The sequence below is a fragment of the Nycticebus coucang genome, chromosome 12 (genome assembly GCF_027406575.1).
Source record: "Nycticebus coucang isolate mNycCou1 chromosome 12, mNycCou1.pri, whole genome shotgun sequence".
Classification (NCBI taxonomy): domain Eukaryota; kingdom Metazoa; phylum Chordata; class Mammalia; order Primates; family Lorisidae; genus Nycticebus; species Nycticebus coucang.
Window position 1 is genome coordinate 43,808,722 of NC_069791.1, and position 18,864 is coordinate 43,827,585.

An 18,864-nucleotide genomic window follows, 5' to 3' on the forward strand; every position below is an offset into this window, starting at 1 on the left:
TGGCTTCTTCTCTTTAAGGATGAATAAATTAGGATTCAGCAAATTTGAATTTGAAGAACTCTAGAGCCTCATTTTTTTGTTTTTGACTTCTACTCCAGTGGGACTTCTTCAATCACTTATTCTTTACCTAGTAAAGTATTATGTATACAGGATAGTTAAACAGAATAACTTCTTTGCCAGAATAAGTGATGCTGCACACCATCTTGACTTTGGTGTGTCAGAGGCTGGGCTCTGGATCTGTCCACCTGTACAGTCTGGGGAAGGGCTCTCTCTACTCCAGTGTTGTGTCTAGAGTGGAGGTGAATACACAGGTTGCTGTGAGCCTGAAAGCACATGATGCCTGTCAGAGCACCTAGCATGGGACAGGGAGCATGATTTGGGGGCATTCTCATTGTGAGTTCATTTTTTTTCTGAATTGTTTTTCATTTTGTTTAGGTTTCTTGTATTTTTAAAGGTATTTTCAGAGGGTCATTTGTAAACCCTGCTGCCAAAGAGGCAATAGAAAGAAAGAAATCTTTGAAGTGTCCATTTTCAAAAATAAAGGAACAGCATTATTATTTACTTGAATTTAATAACAGTTTCTGTTATTAAGTTTTTATTCATCTACTTTGTATTTAAAATGTTGCATTTAAGAAGAATAAGTAGGAGTTCATTGTGTTTTCTGCTTTTTGTGTACTTAATTAAGGTTTTTGTTGTTGATTGTTTTGGTGGAGTGGTTCCAGATTTTTTTTTTTAGAGCAATCAAAATGGTCTTCCTTGAATCTAAGTTTACAGACATTCTGAACAAACTTTTAAAAACGTATGTTAAACCCAATGTAATTTTCAACAAAGAGAGAATTTATCTCCAGGGGTTTCTTAGCTCTCATTAGATTTTGTTTACAATACTCTCTGTGATGTCATTTGTTTAAATTATAGTGCGATAAGGTTCTCAGAACTTCTAATTTACCACGAGGCCAAACAGAACACAACACTTTACCCACAGGATGTTCTGTCTGGATCCAGGCTAGTTTTTGGTTGGAAATTCCTCCTACTCATAAGAAACATCTTTGGTCCTCCTGAAGGCACTGGTCGACTCAGGCTGAACAGCTCCTTCTTTGAATCCCAGGAACATGTCTACCCCTGACTTCCAAAAAAGATCTTTGTAGAATTGTGGCAGTGTGCCCAGGTTCCTAGGAGTGGCTCAAACCCGACAAAATGCCAGAAATAACTGTATTTCGACTTCAACCTACCACTTTCTACAGCAGCCCACTACAGCCAGGATAGCAACTGACTCTGTGGAAGATAGCAGCTAACTGGCAAGACTTCATATGTGTAAATTTTAATTATCTTACAGTAGTTAATCGCCACTAATTAAATTTCATAAGGCTCAATAATTTCTTCTTTCTTTTTTTTTTTTTTTTCCCCAAATGTTCCAGTTATAAGTAAAGGCAGTACAGAGCAGGCTAGTAGTCAGATACAGAGCAGGCTAGTAGTCAGAGTTTTTAATATTTTTTATAGTTCTCTGTATTGAACTTCGTGAGTCATGATGATGCATCATGAGTTATCTATCCATTCATGGTAATACATTTTTCTTGTCCCATTCAGACATTTTATAAGTTAACCTACTATGAAATATCTGTGACAACTGTCTATTTAGTGGGAGTGTTAACTGACTCATACCAAAAGGGAGTTCATGATAAAGACCTCATGATTAACCTCATGCTCTAGCCAACTGAGCAATTGTAACATCTTGAAGGCCTACGATGTTTAAGTTTTAATCTGTAAATTCCTGTAGATATTTCTGCTTTTAAAGCATATGGTTTAAAATTAGTGAGCCAAGGGCGGCACCTGTGGCTCAGTGAGTAGGGCGCCGGCCCCATATGCCGAGCGTGGCAGGTTCAAACCCAGCCCCGGCCAAACTGCAACCAAAAAATAGCCGGGCGCTGTGGTGGGCGCCTGTAGTCCCAGCTGCTCGGGAGGCTGAGGCAAGAGAATCGCGTAAGCCCAAGAGATAGAGGTTGCTGTGAGCTGTGTGACGCCACGGCACTCTACCCGAGGGCGGTACAGTGAGACTGTCTCTACAAAAAAAAAAAAAAAAAAAATTAGTGAGCCAAACATTGTGGGTTTTAAGCTTAATTACACTAGAATTTTAAGAAGCAGTCTACTCTCAGAACTCTCAAAGCTTTATTGTAGTCACAGTGTTGGGATGTATAAAAATCAGTAGCTTTGTTGCCTTAGAATTTTGAGAATTGGGTGCTTAAATGCTGGTTTGTATTTCTTGCTTATGAAGGAATTAAAGGGTGTTAAGTTAGGGTGGTTCCACAGGTAGCTGACACTAGGAAGAGGAAGAATACAGGGGACATTACAGGATAAATAAACATCATGAAGGTGGGAAGGCCTATAGGATTGATGATTAAGTTTGCAAACTCATCCTAGAAAAAGTGCTGCGTACCTCCTTGCTGAATATCCCTACAGTCACCTTTGAAGTACTCCCCTTGGGAAGCTGTGCACTGATGCTAGTGCCTAGTTTACCCTTCAAACCCATTTTGGAGCTTTTTTTCTGGAATGGCCATCAAAGCTGTTGTTGCATTACCCTTGATATCCTAATGTCATCAAAAGGCCGTCCTTTCAATATTTCCTTTATCTTCTAGCAAAGAAAAAAGTCATTGGGGGTCAGATCAGGTGAGAGGGAGGATGTTCCACTACAGTTATTTGGAAGTTCACGGTAGCAAGTTTGTGAACTTAATTGCCAGATCTTGTATATTTAACTCTGCCCGAGTGCTTCTGTGAGTGGTGGTGAGGATGCAGTTCATGGACGATGAGCCCAATTTTTATTTGTGTATCCAGGGAAGGTGTTCTGTTTTGCAGATGACACTGTTTTCTAGCTATTTTTCATATTTTAATTACCTCTATTGGTAATGTTTAAGCAAAAGGGTGAGAGACTTGTGATTCTCCTCTCTCTAGATGAGAAGCCAAGGCAGTATTATGAGCAGGAAGAAACTCCTGAGATGATGGCAGCTCGAATTGACAGGGATGTGGTAAGTGCAGCAGTCATCTTTAGATGTTGGCTTTTTTAACAGAGGAAAAAAAATATTCACAAGGAAATGAAATTGACTTAACTAAAGATGTTTTGTGAAAACTTTGTTCCTAGTGCCCTTTGAGTTATTATTTTTTTTCTTAACTATTTTTGCCTTTCTGCTAATATTTAGATAGTAGACTTGGGCTGTGACAGAAGAACTAGCACATTAACTGGTTGGCAAAGGAATTTAAGCTGCATTAATCAAATTTGAGGGACGATCCAGTTTTTCTTGTCTCATAATTTTTAATTTGTAATTGAAATACTTTTAGAAATATATCTTCTTGGCATTTATCAAGAATGTATTTTAGGATAACTAAAAGATAAAAGTTAAGTGGCATTTTTTAAGGCTAGGTATGTAAATTTTAATGCTTGATACATTTTATAAAGGTGTATTTTTATTTTTCATTGTAATTTTCCTGTAGAATGGCAATGCCCTGTGTTATAATTATAGAATGTGATGTTAACATAATTACTTTTTACGCTATGCACATATTATAGTCTTATTTAAAAACATACTTAAAGGAATTTGAAATTTGGCACTTAATTTTTATTTCATATTACTACTTGTTACTCTCAGAAGTTTCGATTTCTGTTTTTTGACTGGAAGAGTGTCAAGTTTCACACGTAGTGGAGAGAGTGAATTAAGACTGTAGAACATGAGACAGTCCAAATTGATTCAGGGATCCCTGAAAGCAAAATGCGTCATTCTGGTTTGTCATGTAAAACTCTGATCAATGCCTATTATTGTATGTTAGCTGTATTGGTTTGTTCATTGCAACATTCTCTATACCTTTAATTCCGTGAAATAACACTGTCAGTTCTTCATGGGGACATTTGTTAGGAAAACAAAAATGCTCAGTGCTGTTCTAACAAAGTGTTTCTTAGAATTTTTTCCCTCTAACTTTGTGTGGGAGAACACGATGAGAAAATTAGAGTAATTGAAAATAACAGCCCAAGCAGATATTGTGAATGCTTTCTTGATGACTTCGAAAATAGAGTGAAATTAAGCTAAAGAAAAAATGTAAATGTCAGACTCTTTGGCACAGATACATTTGGTTTGATTCTTAGAAGTAGTGATCAACTCGAAATTTACATGTGGGGTTGTTTTCTTTTCATTTGTTTTCAATTTTCTGTTCTTTACTGACTAACAGCGTATATAGCCAAGGCAAAAATATTTTTGTTTTGTTTTATATTTTGTTCCCTAATTTCTAATTCTAGCAAATCTTGAACCATATTTTGGATGACATTGAATTTTTTATCACCAAACTGCAAAAAGCAGCTGAAGCATTTTCTGAGCTTTCTAAAAGGAAGAAAACTAAGAAAAGTAAAAGGAAAGGACCAGGAGGTAGGTTTTCTTAATCTTCTAAAGACTATTCAGAATTCCCATGCTAAACGGAACTTCTATTCTTGGGAACTGTTCTGCGAGCCCCATTGACCATGGACCAAGTCCCTTTTTAGTTTGGAGGTAGCATAAGAGACTTAGGCAAAGAGTCGGGATAGTCTAGGACAGAATCCCTTTTGGTTCTGAGTTGGCAACAATAAAGAAAGACCCTGGGATGCTTTACCTGAATCACAGAGACTCTGAGGTTCAGGCTGTGACCATCTGTCTATAGTTATGAAATTAGTATCTGTCAAAGTCATAGCTCTATTCTTCTCAGTTTAGGATTTATTTTGTTGTAAACATAGGACCTCATTATTTTGATAAGTATAAATGTTGACCTTTTTTTGTTAAAATATATAAAAATGTCAATTTGAATTTTTTTATCACAAAGCTTCAAAGAGACTATTTGGGTCACAAGCAAATTTGAAGTATGCTGTAGTGAAGCTCTTCAAGATGGCCCCAAAATAAATAAAATTAAAATTATAGAGGTAACATTTATACTTCCTCTGGAAAAATAGTATAGATTGAAATATTTGAAAGATTAGTAAATAAACATTCTTTTCCAACAGATAATTTCAAATCTTTCTCTTATAGAGATTTATATAATAAGCATATGACCTTGAGCTTTGTCTTCTAGATGTGTATAGCTAGAAATATCTCACATATTCTGAAATTAAGTATTATTGCTTCCTAATGCCTCAGACATCTTACTACTTCTGTATTCTTTCTGAAGGGACTATTAGCTTCTTGGTCACACAGCTCCAAATTCACAGATTCTCTTTAATTTTATTCTCTAGCTTATAGCTAACAATTTTATTCTCTCAATGTCTCCTACGTCCAGTTTTGTTCCCTTTTCATTTTCAAAACCAGCATCCCTTTCAAGGTGTCACTCGTTTTTTACCCAGCTCTCTAAGCCTCTACTCTTTCTGCTGCTGTGAGAACGTTCTAAACCTCTAAGTCAGGCACTTCACTCTTCTGCTATAAAGCATGTTAGTTCCTTATTCCATACTGATTTAAGTCCAGCCCCTCACTCTGTAATCAAGGATACGTGCAGTCTAACCTTGATCTAACCTTTCATTCTCATGTTTCTCTGCTTTTATGTTTTACGTTTATTTCATATACCCACAGTTTCCTTTTCCATGTTTTTGCTTATGTTAATTTTATCCAACCATAAATTTTGTTTCCCCACAAAATTACCCTTGAATAAACCTTTAAAACCCTGCATTAACGCTACTTTCTCCATGAAACATCTTTTAGGTATGCATTTCCTTACCTCCCCACCAGCTGCAGTCTCTTCTCATGACACCTAGTGGGTCCATCTCTGTTACTTATCTGATTCGTGCCTACCATTAGGTATTAAGGCCCTTGAGAGCAGGGCTTGACACTCACTCAGTCTTCACAGTGACAAGCACAATGATAGGCTCACAGAAGAGCTACAATATATGTTTATGGAATTGAACGAGTAGTTGTAGTTGCTAAGGGTACAGCAGTCATTTTCAAACTTTGAGTCTTCTCAGTTTGTTGCAGTCTGACTATGAGATGTGGTGGAGTAACTAGGGAGGGTGTCTGAAAAGATTATTAAACTTCACACTCATAAGTGAGGTTTTTGTCTTTTCATTTAATCAATTTTCTTGGAACCTTGCTCTTGCCAATCCCTCCTCTCATTTATTTCACTTAGAGGGTGTCTTAACTCTACGGGCAAAACCCCCTCCTCCTGATGAGTTTGTTGACTGCCTCCAAAAATTCAAACATGGATTCAACTTGCTGGTGAGTGACATTTATTTATGTAGAGTTAGAAGAAGTAAATGAAAAAGATCAAAGTGTTGCCATTTTTTTATAAGTATGTTTGATTTGCTTTTAATGAAAATAGCACAAACAATGTAAAATGTGTGTGTATATTAAAGAGACTTGGTTGAAAGGTAATAACTCTTAGTTTTTTAAAAAATGAACTTGATCTCACTCTACCCATGCTGGTGAATATACTAAGTGAAACAAGTTGTTAAGACTCTTACTCTGAGTCCGTCTTTTGGAATGTCTATCTTTTGTTCAGCTATGCCTTAGTAAAATATTTTTCTGTTTTCTTGCTGTTATAGGCCAAATTGAAGTCTCACATTCAGAACCCCAGTGCTGCAGACTTGGTTCATTTTCTATTTACTCCATTAAATATGGTGAGATTTTATTAATTTAAGAAAGTAATCATTCTTAGTATGGTTTTTAATGCCAGATGTCTGCCAGAATTATCTAGACAGTTTTTCTTCATTACCAATTGCATGGGTACTATTTCTCTTGCCATCTGTGTTAACATTAAGAATGTGAAATTTGGGAGTTTAAAAGAAACTTCGTCATCTAGTTCAAACAGCTTATAGATGAGGAAGCTGGCATCTCTGACAGAGCTAGGGAAATTAAAAGACATAGGCTTTATTGAGTACTAGTGTTTCCATATACACTGGCATATATATAGTGTTTCTATATACTCTGGTGTAATTAATATACAGGGGGGTGAAAATGGAGACATTTTTCTCATTCTCACTAAACAGGGTAGTCATGAGGGCTGCAGGGATGGCTATGCCATGTGAATTCATTCAGACACCCATGTTCTTCTCTTTGAGGCATTCCACCATCTTCTGAGTTGTCCCTGATTTAATTGTTTATTCATTTTTCTATTTTTCAACAAATAATAATTGAGAGCCTCCCATGTGTTTTGGCTTATCAGGAACAAAACAGACAAAAATTCTACCCTTTGGGAACTTACATTGTAGCAGAGAAGGACAACCAGTAACCTAAATAAATGTATAACTAATATTGTTCTCCAAAGATGAAATGCTATGCAGAAAAATAGAGCAGGGAAGGAGAACAGGGAGCAGCATAGGTGAGTGCAGGCGCGTGGTGCGTGCGCCCTGTGGAGCGTCACAGTGTTTGAACAGAATCGGTTAAGGGAAACTCTTAGAAGATGTCGCATGAGTCATGCGGATGTCTGAAGGAAGAGAATTCCAGACAGGGAATAGCTAATGTAAATCTTCTGAAGTGGGAACATGCAAACATTGCCTCACTATATTCTTGGAGCAGGTAGATATTGGGACTTAGAACATAATGAGGGAAGATTAGGAGATAAGATTATAGTGAGGCAATAGGAGGATATGTCTTGCTGGTCTTTAGAAGGAGCTGTGAGACCTTTGACAGTTGGAGATTTTCAGCGGAAAAGGATTGCTCTGGCTTTAATGTTTAGAAATTTGGGGGAGGAAAGGGCTAGGGTGGCTACTAAAATACCTCAGATTGGAGATCCGGGTACTTGGACCAGGTAGCATTAGTGGTAGTGAGAAATCTTACCTGGGTGTAATTTACTGATAGTTTGATACAATGTGCAAGAACCAAGGACATCTCCAAGAGTTTGGGGCTAAGACTGGTGGGACAGAGTGACAATGAACTAAGATGGGAAAGATAGTAGGTAGAACAGGTTTTTTGAGGAAGAGGAGTAATGTAGTTTTAGGCATGTTAGAATTGAGTGATACTGAGATGGGGAAATTTGAACTGATAGTTGAATATAAGAATTTGGAGTTCATGGAGAAATCAGGGTTAGGGATAAACATTTAAGAGTCATCTGAATATAGAAGGCATTTGAAACCATGAAATTGAATGGTGTCACCAAATAAGGCAGTGATTGTAAATAAAGATGAGGCAGAAGATCAGGTGCGGTGGCTTATGTCTGTAATCTCAGCAACTTGGGAGGCCAGTGAAGGAGGATTGCTTATGGCCAAGAGTTTGAGACCAAACTGAACAACAGTGAGACTCCCTCTCTACAAAAAAAACAGAAAAATTTCCTAGTGTGATGGCAGGTGCTTATAGTTCTAGCTTCTTAGGAGGCTAAGACAGGAGGATCCCTTGAGCCTACGAGTTTGAGATTGCAGTGAGCTCTGATGACACTGCTGTACTCTAGCTTGGATGACAGAATGTGACCTTGGCCAAAAAAAAAAAAAAAAGGAAGACCAGTAGGAAGACAGACTGGTCATTTTCAGTGTTAGGAGAATAGGAAGAAGCAGCAAAGAAGATTGAGAAGAGGCAGGAAGGAAGGATAAATGTCATCCTCCTTTTCCCCTCTTTTCCCCTCTCCTTTTCCCTTTTCTAGAGGTAACTAGACAAAACCTGAAGTTAGAATATGAAATGAGTATTGCTTTAAAGTGTAGAAAAGTAACATTATCACCATGAGTGTCAGCAGCTGAGCAATATGAGATTAGGAGATGCAAGTCCAAGACTTCATCAGTAATTTATGAATGCTTTCATGTGGTGTTCTATATAGATCATCAGATTTCTAGTTATAATTGAATAATTCTTACTATAAAAGCTTTAAAAAAAATTAGATCAAGGCTATAAGGCCATACATATACCAGGAAAATAATACTAGCTCATTAACAAAATTTGTATTCTTTAACACCTTTGATACAATCTTAGTCTGAGGATTAGGAAGTGCTTTTATAAAGCTGTTATTAACCTCCTCTTACTCTTTAAATGCTCTTTCACAGGTCATATGTAGATATTTAGCCATTTTGCAGAGTAAAGCTATGAAAGAATGGCACTAATTTCTCTAACATACACATAATAGTCTGGGTGGTCAGACGTGTATCCAAGCATTCTTTCACATTTGTCTTTCTTAAAAATTGTTCCTGGGCGGCGCCTGTGGCTCAGTCGGTAGGGCGCCGGCCCCATATACCGAGGATGGTGGGTTCAAACCCGGCCCCGGCCAAACTGCAACCAAAAAATAGCCGGGCGTTGTGGCGGGCGCCTGTAGTCCCAGCTACTCGGGAGGCTGAGACAAGAGAATCACTTAAGCCCAGGAGTTGGAGGTTGCTGTGACCTGTGTGAGACCACAGCACTCTACCGAGGGCCATAAAGTGAGACTCTGTCTCTACAAAAAAAAAAAAAAAAATTATTCCTTATTCATGGTTTCCCCAATAATAATTCCCTCTTCCTACAATTTCTCAGACATTTTACTTGGACCAAGGAGTTGAGGAGGAACATTTTTTCAGGGCCCACTACTGGCAGGGCAAAATTTAAGGGTCTTAAACCTTGTGACTTGCTCCCCTCTACCCTCAGCATGCACATGCGCACACGTGCATACCCACGGCACATGCGCACACGTGCACACGCCCACTCACGTACGTGAGAGAACACTACAGCCCGTAGCCGCCTATTTACCTTCCATCTCTTTTTCCCCTCTGTCAAACCAGAGATTTTAATATTCTCCTCCTCTTTACTTTAGTCTCTTAGTTTTCTCTCGTAGTCATCCCTTCATTTTTCCTGGAAATGCTAGTGCTTGGAAGAGAAAAATTACTATGCCAGATGGAGTAGGTTTTGTTCTTGAATAAGAGTCAGCCTGTCTCCTTTATCTTCCATCTTTTCCTTCCTTTGTTTTCATTCATTCCATGAATAAACGAAAGTCAACTCTTCTACAATTCAAAGTCAAGTAAGTCTTAGTCCAAGTTCTCAAGGAAGGGAAACTGAAAAAGCCACAAACAATGTAATGTGTTACTGATATGCATAGATTGTATTGAGGACCCTGGATGCAAGATGGTGAGGGGGGTATCAGAGATACATGGTGAGGTTAAGAAAGGCTTCCCGGAACAGTGGTACCTGAGTGGAGTTCTGAATGAGCAGAAGAAGCTGGGGACCTGGGCACAGCATTTGTAGATTCACAGAGGCATAAAACAGCAGAGTGTGCTTGGAACGCCTGAATGACTGCAGACATTCAAAACACTCCTTTTTTTCTTGTGCCACATCTCTAAGAAGGTGAGATTTCTATAGAAGAGCCTGGTTTCTGTTCTAGGAGATAACTACCATTTTAAAACCAGAGAACAGCTCCTGAGAAGTCAATTTGCAACAGTGTTTGGACATCCATGTGTCATCATTTTGCTTATCAAAGAGTTGCACCTGTGTATTTGTTTCTGCTGATTTATCCATGTTAAACCAGGGAAATTTTCATAGATTCAGGATGCTGGTTTTTATTCTTCTCTTGCCTTTCTCTCTGGCCAGAGAAGAATAAAAACCCCTTTTATTTTTGTATGTCTGGATGGGCACAGCATAGACTGTTAACTTGAGCCTTGTTTCTCTTGATAGTATTCATCTCTGGAACCATATTTTTCAAATTTGGCATAATAGATTTGCCAGTTAAGATATCCGTATTTTAAGTAACAACAACAACGACAACAAAACAAAAACCCAGAAATGGTATAAAATTACTTGACTTAGAATTCTCTGCATAGCCATTACTATTTTCCAGAAAAAGCACAGTCATATGCAGTCCATAGGCAAATGCCATGAAGTTTGTTAAACTGTTAACTTTATTTTAGATATTAAGGCACTGTTGGGCTGGAGAAGTTAATTTGGCAAGCTGTTTTTCATTCAGGAGTGCATTGTGCAACATAATTTAATTTGAGTATAAAAAACAGTACTTGTTTGGGGCATGGGTTTCTGTCTACGTATTTTGAAAATGCATAACGAATGGTCATCTTCTTGCTGCAAAATGGTTTATTATTTTAGGTGGTGCAGGCAACAGGAGGCCCTGACCTAGCCAGTTCAGTACTCAGTCCCCTATTGACTAAGGATACAATTGATTTCTTAAATTATACTGTCAATATGGATGAAAGGCAGCTGTGGATTTCACTGGGAGAAACTTGGATGAAAGCCAGGTAAGTAGATATGAGTTCAGCATTTAATACTTGTAATTCATTCAGTATTCTTTATTATGTGGATCTAATGAGATATTTATTTAATCTTCAATTTGTGAAGGACTAGATGATATAGTATGAAAAAAATCTAGACCCTTTAAAAGCTAGAAGTCTAGTAGAGGAGATAGAAGTATATGCAAGACAAGGCCTGGTAAGTGTCAGAAGAGTGAGTCATGAAGAAAATCCTGTTGATAGGCAAGGGGAGCAGTCAGAGCATTTAGAAAGGAGGTTAAGAAGAGGTGGCATTTAGAATTGGCAGAGGGGCATAGATAGAGTTTACACACACACACACAGGGGGCTTGCTCCGTATTCTTTTATGCACTTGACATAGCTACTGTTGTTATCAGTATTTTACAGATGAGAAAAGTGGGGCACAGATTAGTTAAGTAGTTTGCCCAAGGTCACACAACTAGTAAGTCACAGAGCAGGGATCTGAACCCGTACCTTCTGGCTCTGGAGTTGATGTTAGTAATTACTTTGCTAAACTGCCTTTCAGCAGCATGAGTAGGATTTCCAATAATACAAAGCAGGGAAAGGGCCTGCCCCATAGAGAGAGAAGCAGAGGTGAAGTCATGAGGAGGAAAGTCAAGAGAATGGTGTATGAGTTTGTTTTAGCTGAAATGAGGACTTTGGGGAATGGATGATTGTGGCGAAAGGAGGGAGGAAGAATGGTGGTAAATGAAGCTACAGAGATGAGTAGGGCTGGGCCAGACAGGTTCCCAGGACCTTGCTAAGGAGCTGGAGCATGGTTCTGTAGACTGTGGGAGACCACTAACTTTGAGAATCGCACTACGGCACAATCACATCTATAGTTTATAAAGATCAGTCTGGGAATTGGGTCTAGCACAAGGACAAAAGTAACTGGAGGCAGAAAGAGTCCATAAGATGTTAATGCTGATGGTGGAGGCTCTGGAATTAGTGTTCTCCAGCACAAGAGCAGTCATGGTGGGACGGGACTGGAAAGGAAGAGTGGATACTCTTTTTTTTTCCCTTCCTGAGACAAAGGAAGGAAAAAAAAAAAAACGTTACATGTCCATGCTACCTCACTCTGTTGCCCAGGATAGAGTGCTGTGGTGTCAGCCTAGATCACAACAAACTCACACTACTAAGGTTCAAGGGATCCTCCTGCCTCAGCCTCGCCAGGACCTGGGACTACAGGTGCCCACCAGTATACCCAGCTAATTTTTCTATTTTTAGTAGAGATGGGAGTCTCATTCTTGCTCAGGCTACTCCTGAACTCCTGAGTTCCAGGGATCTTCCCACCATGGCCTCTCAGATTCTGGGATTATAGGCATGAGCCACTGTGCCCAGCCTAAAAGTGGATAATTTTAAGAATTGTACATTTGTCAGTAAAGTGATTGTGGAAGACAAATTATTAACAATTTCAGTGCTGAACAAAGCAAGTTTAAAAAATTCAAATTTTATGGTACATGAATAGATAATTTTTGCTTTGCTAATTTATCTAAGTCTTTTTATTTCTTTCATCACGTAGAATAACATAGGGAGACCCCAAGAGAGAAAAATTAGCCAGATGTGGAGGTGTGCCCCTGTACATTCAGCTACTAGGAAGGCTGAGGCAGGAGAATCACTTGAACCCAGGAATTTCTGGTTTCAGTGAGCTGTGGTGATGTTATTGTACTCTAGCCCCGGCAACAGAGTGAGGCCTTTAGTAGCAATCTGGATGAAACTGGAGATCATTATCCTATGTGAAATATCTAACGAATGGAAAAACAAATACCATATATACTTGCTATTAAATTGGAGCTAACTGACAAGCACATGTCTACACAGAGGGAAGTAAAACTCAGTGGAAATCAAGGGCAAAAGGGAGGTGAAACTAGTTCACTGGGTACAGTGAACACTATCTGGGTGATGGGGCAAACTTACAGCTTGACCTCAAACATTAAAAAGTGATCCATGCAACCAAAAACATTTGTGTCTTCATAATATTTTGAAATTAAAAACAATTTAAAAAATCCAATAATTTTTACATAGTATGACAAAAATACTATGATACACTATATAGTATGATATCTTTATATATAAACATATAATTAAATACATTTAAATGATATTTTCATTGTAAAAGCAATGACTGCAATGTTTTTATGAGACAGAGTCTCAATGTCACCACTTCTATTCAACATAGTGCTAGAAGCCCTAGCCAGAACAGTCGGGGAAGAGAAAGAAATAAAGGGCATCCAAATCAGGAAAGAGGAGGCCAAACTATCCCTGTTTACTGATATGTAGATCTTATATCTAGAAAACTCCAAAGGCTCCACCAAGAGGCTCCTGGAATTGACAAATTCAGTAAAGTCTTAGGTTACAAAATCAGTATACACAAATTACTAGCATTTCCATAACAGTCAAGCCAAGTCAAGTCAATGACTCAATACTATTCACAACAGCTAAAAAGGAAATAAAATACCTAGAAATATACTTAACCAAGGAGGTGAAAAATCTCCACAAAGAGGACTACGAAACACTGAGGGAAGAAGTCACAGATGACTCAAACAGATGGACAAACATATCATGCTCATGAATTGGTGGAATCAACGTTGTTACATGTCCATGCTACCTAAAGTGATTTACAGATTCAACACAATCCCCTTCAAAATACTGACGTCATATTTCATAGATCTAGAAAGAAAAAAAATCTATGCTTCATTTGGAACCAGAGAAAAATCCAAATAAGCAAAGAAAACTTAAGCAAAAAGAACAACTCTGGAGGCATCAAATGACCAGACTTCAAACTATACTACACGGTTATAGTAACCAAAACAGCATGATGATGCACAAAAATAGAGACACAGACCAATAGGTCAGAGCAGAGAACTCAGGTATAAAACCATCCACATGCAGCGAACTGATCTTTGACAAAGCAGAGAAAAAAATACATGGGGAAAAGAAGCCCTGTTCAAAAATGGTGCTGGGAAAATTGGGTAGCCACATACGGAAGAACGAAACAGGATCCATATCTCTCACCACTCACAAAAGTTAATTCCAAATGGATAAAAGACTTAAAGGTAAGGCATAAAACCATAATTTATGTTTATAATTTTTTGAAATCTGATAGGTGTACATATTTTTTTTGGTACATGTGATAGTTTCATACACTCATAAGATGTCCAAAGGTCAAATCAAATTGTGTTTACTGATTAGGTGGCTTTCCTGATTAAAACCAAGCCAATACATTTAATTTATTAAATTGGTTATTGGCTCCATAATTAAAAAATTATAAATATTAAGAACATGTGGAGCTGTTTCTTCTTAGAAAGATTCATGTAATATCAGGGAGTTTCCTAAGGATGGGAGGGAGGAGAAGAAGGGAAGGATGAGAATCTGAAACTACTCTGGATACTAGAGAGGTTTATGTTCCAAATACTGACCACACCTCTAGCTTCCCAGGCCCTTCCCATACAGAATTTAAGAAACCTGTACTTGTGTTAAATTGTTGTGTTTAATGGAGAATTGAGGCAATGTAGTGAAAGCAGATTATGCAGCGGAGTGCAGTCTTCCTTCCTTTTATCGGCTTTATATATGAGTATAAATGTGGTTGCTTTCCCTTTTTAAAAATGGTGGAGGGAGGGCAGATTACATATGTGTTGCTTTTGTCTGTTTGATTTTTATGTGTGTGTGGCTTTCCTTACTGAAGGTAATCGTGAGCATGGAAACATTAAAAATTGTATTGTTTATATGTCTTAATGTCCTGCAGAGCTGAGTGGCCAAAGGAGCAATTTATTCCACCATACGTTCCACGGTTCCGCAATGGCTGGGAGCCCCCAATGCTGAACTTCATGGGAGCACCGATGGAGCAAGATCTTCACCAGCTCGCTGAGTCTGTGGCCAGTGCCGCGGAGCATCAGCGTAAACAGGAGATGAAGAGGTCATCCACGGAGGTAAAGGTTGTAGCACCACCTTTTGTACATAGCACAGTAATCTATGCATTCTCTTATAATTCATTACAGCCGCAAGTTCTCCTTTTATTGATCTGAAGCTGTTCAAATCAAAGACTGAATGTTACTCTCCCCTGAGTTATCCCTTTCCTACCTCTGTCCTTTTGAGACAGTTGCTCTGTTCCCGAGCAAAGTCTAACCCAACCTCTGTTGTTCTCCCGCATCTGTGGCCCTCCCTCCTACCCCCGCTGCTGCTCCTCTCTTGACCCTGAGGACCCTAAGTCTTTTTGAGAATGTACTTTCTTATTTTGTCAGGGATTTGTCCTATTGCCCCTTGGCTGATTTCTGTCTGTTTTCCTCTCTCATTGTCAGACCTTTAAGACAGTTCCCTGAACCTTGATCTTCTAAGACTCCGTCTCAAGCAGCTCCGTCTCCTTGTCCTTCCTCCCTCACTCCCTCCCTCCTTCCCTGCTTTTTCTTTTTTCTTTTTCTCCCTCCCATTCTCTCTCTTGCCTTTCTCTTTCTCTCTCTTTTTACTTCCCCTATCACTTTCTCTATTTTGTCTAATTCTCTCTCAAGTCCTGTCAGCCTGGCTAGAGGACCAAAGCTTTTGCTGGATTCCAGTTCTCTGGCTCAAATGATGTATAGCACCATAACATCTTCAGATCATAAAAATTTATTTTGTCTTTTAAGTATTTAAAAAGCTTTAGAGTATAACTAATTTGGGGAGTAAATTGAGAGAATGGAATTGGGTATCCTATCTTGTCACATTCCTTAAAAATTATTTTTATGTGACTCTTCTTTTGGAAAAGAGTATTGAACATTGATCAAAGTTGTACCAAACACAAATAGGATGATCAAAATCTGAGCATGGATGAAATTTAATTTGAAGAAGAAACAGTAAATGATAACTACATCCTTCCACAGTTCTACTCATTTTCTTTAATTCCTTAATTTTCTCAGACTGTCATAGGTATTATAATGTAGAAGCATGATATCAAATAATGCTTTAGCAAACCATGGTAGATTACGTCTTGTGACCACTTTTAGGGAGAAATATTTATTTAAATTAAAATTTTAAAAATCGTTCCTTTGGGGAGCTGTTCTTTGGACAATAGCAATAATATTATAGATCAGTTGAATTCCTGAAACTTTAAAAATAAAGCAAATACATTGCTTTGAAATACTTTTTTTTCTAATATGATTTCCACACCACCACCACCACCACCACCCACCCCTCTGGCTGTATGTAAGGAAGTAGATTCTGTGTGTCCTTTCCTGCAAATGAGTAATAAGTAGGTGACCTCCCAGCTCCGAGCATTGGTTGGCAAGCGTATGTTCCTGCCTGTGTTTTATAGTTGAGGCTTCACCACTATGAATTTTATTTCCATGTGGAGGGTAACTTTTAGAGGAAAAATATGTAGTTATACATGATATTCTAATATTATTGCTGTAGTGATAGTACACTGTTTTCAAATAAAATTTCCAGCTTACAGTCTTCATATCTTAAAAAAGAAAATATACTCACTTCATGATGCATGCCTCAGAAATTTGCTTTTCTGAGTTCTTTTTCAATTTGTGTATTTAAGGTGAGAGTAATGTGTTCTGGGCTTCAAGGATAGAAGTTTGCCCCTGCTTATGGAATAAGTAATTTTAAAAGAGGAATTCTTGAGAATCTTTACTTGTAATGACTTATCATTTTCCTGTTGTAAACTATTTTTTCATTTAATGGCTCAGGTAGATATTCAGAGGTTTAAGAAGTGAAATGAAAATCACATCCTAGCAGTTCTAGGGGATTTTATGCCTTGAGATTTTTGTTGGAAAAGAGGCCAAGAAATGGTGATTTAAAACGTATAAAAAATGTAATTACTCCTAGAAGAGATTTTATTATACTTTACTGCTACTATAATAAATACATTTACACAAGACAAGAGATTCAGGATCTGGTGGTTTTGTTTAGAAGTGAAAGGGATGTAGTTGATGTGGAGTGGCAGGTGCATCCCCCAGCTCAGAGCATCAAGAGTATCCCCCAGCTGCTTTACTTCCTCTGACCCAGAAGCGGCCCCACGCAAGGTTGTGTAGTCATCACAGTCATTGTCATCATTTGCTTCCTCCTTTATAGCGTTCCCTGTCAGTCTCAGGGCCCAGTGATCTCCTACTGGCTGACCTCACACTGTTCTGTTCAGTGCTAAGCAAAAGGATGGTGGTTCTAGCAGTATCTTGCACTCCCCCTTTAGAACAGCCTTCGGTAAAAAATTACCTATCAAATTTAGTGACTCTTCTTTCTGGTAGCAAAGTGATAAACTGAATTAATTGAGCTCAGGTATTTAAATGGATGAAAAATGTTTATTTGTATTTGTGAGTTAAGTGTAGTAACTTAATGTATATTTCAGAGGACTCATATAATGTGAGTATTTTGACATCAACATTGGTTCACTGGAGATAAATTCAGCCCTACTCTTGCCAACTTGGTCATTAGAATTAACTATAGTAACCATGTATTCAAGCCTTTTCTGAAACAATCCCAGTTTCAAATATTTTGCCCTGAGGAAGCCGTACACAATTGAAATACCCACAGAATTCAGATGCTTTATCAATCAAGCTTCTCCCACACTTTGCTTTTACAATATGAAATCTTCAGCTAATGCCTTCTGTTTGTTTTCTCCCAGTCTGAGCAAGTAGCTTCTATAGCTTTAAAACCATGGTGCTCAACAGGATCTATACACCTCAGCCCTTCCTCCTGGAGGCACCCAGTAGGCTCATGTCTGAAGTGTGTTAACTGCTAAGAGGAAGTGACTCCAGCATTGTCTTATCCTGGACTCTTGACTCTCAAGATCGGTGTATTTGTATCTTTCTCCGTTTCCCTTGACAGTAAAATATGATAGTAGTGCTGCTGTTTTTTAAAATTTGAAAAATACCATAGTGTTTAGTGTACAATTTTTAAAATGAGAAAAACGAGAAGGTTGTATAATTTTAATGCAGGGAGTTCACTTGATTTTCTTCTGATGGTGTTTACTTTGCTAGATTGGCGAAGGTTTTTTAAAAACACAGAGCAAAATTCAGCCTCTCCATTAATGAATGTTCCTATTATGTCTTTGACATAAATGTATTACTGTCATTTCATAGCTCATTAACATAATGATCAGTCACTTGGAAATGAATACTGATCACAATACAGTGGAGGGTTCTTGTTGGTTGATGTGCGGCTTCACACAGTATGTGGTGAGTCTTTCATCTGTGCCACTCTGTCTTTCAGCATCCCAGTGCATCAGAGTATCCCCCAGGTGATGGATATGCATTCAGTAACAACATTTACTCAAGAGGGCCCCATCTGGACCAAGGGGATGCCGCCGTTGCTTTTAAGCCAACTCCTAATCGCCATGTAGATAGGTAACATTATTGGGCATCATTTGAAGGGCTTGTGGGTAACTGTCTCTGCTTTAGTGCTAAGAGGCAAGGCTGTCTGTCGTGTCTAATACTTCTTTAAACTTTAATTCTATAAATTGTCTGCTAAAATTTCAATTCATTTATAGAACTGGCTTTAATGAACAAATGATGCCTGGAACTCTAGTCTGTAATTCTCATTTAATGCAAATGCCTTTGGATGACTTTCCATTTTTTAAAAGATACTTCTGACAAAATGTGCGCGTGAAGAAGGAAGAATCATCTTGTACCTCCCTCTTAGTTTGTCCAGATTATCTCTAAGGATCTTTCCAGCTCTGTCACTGAAGGAAAATGTTCATATTCTTTTCACCCGATAAAAATAAATATTTAAACTACATAGAAACAAAATATTAAAAAAGTTAATAC

The 18,864-nt window shown here is 38.2% G+C and overlaps 1 protein-coding gene across 4 annotated transcripts in view; it reads left to right on the top strand.

Moving 5' to 3' along the window:
- EPS8 (epidermal growth factor receptor pathway substrate 8) overlaps positions 1-18,864 on the top strand; it is a 167,888-nt gene that overhangs the window by 119,799 nt on the left and 29,225 nt on the right. For all 4 annotated transcript variants that reach the window (XM_053555723.1, XM_053555725.1, XM_053555726.1 and 1 more), the window contains 7 exons: positions 2,944-3,017; positions 4,277-4,403; positions 6,118-6,206; positions 6,533-6,607; positions 10,971-11,119; positions 14,874-15,057; positions 18,311-18,444. In XM_053555723.1, the coding sequence (XP_053411698.1) occupies positions 2,944-3,017; positions 4,277-4,403; positions 6,118-6,206; positions 6,533-6,607; positions 10,971-11,119; positions 14,874-15,057; positions 18,311-18,444 (832 nt within the window). The remainder of the gene's footprint in view (positions 1-2,943; positions 3,018-4,276; positions 4,404-6,117; positions 6,207-6,532; positions 6,608-10,970; positions 11,120-14,873; positions 15,058-18,310; positions 18,445-18,864) is intronic.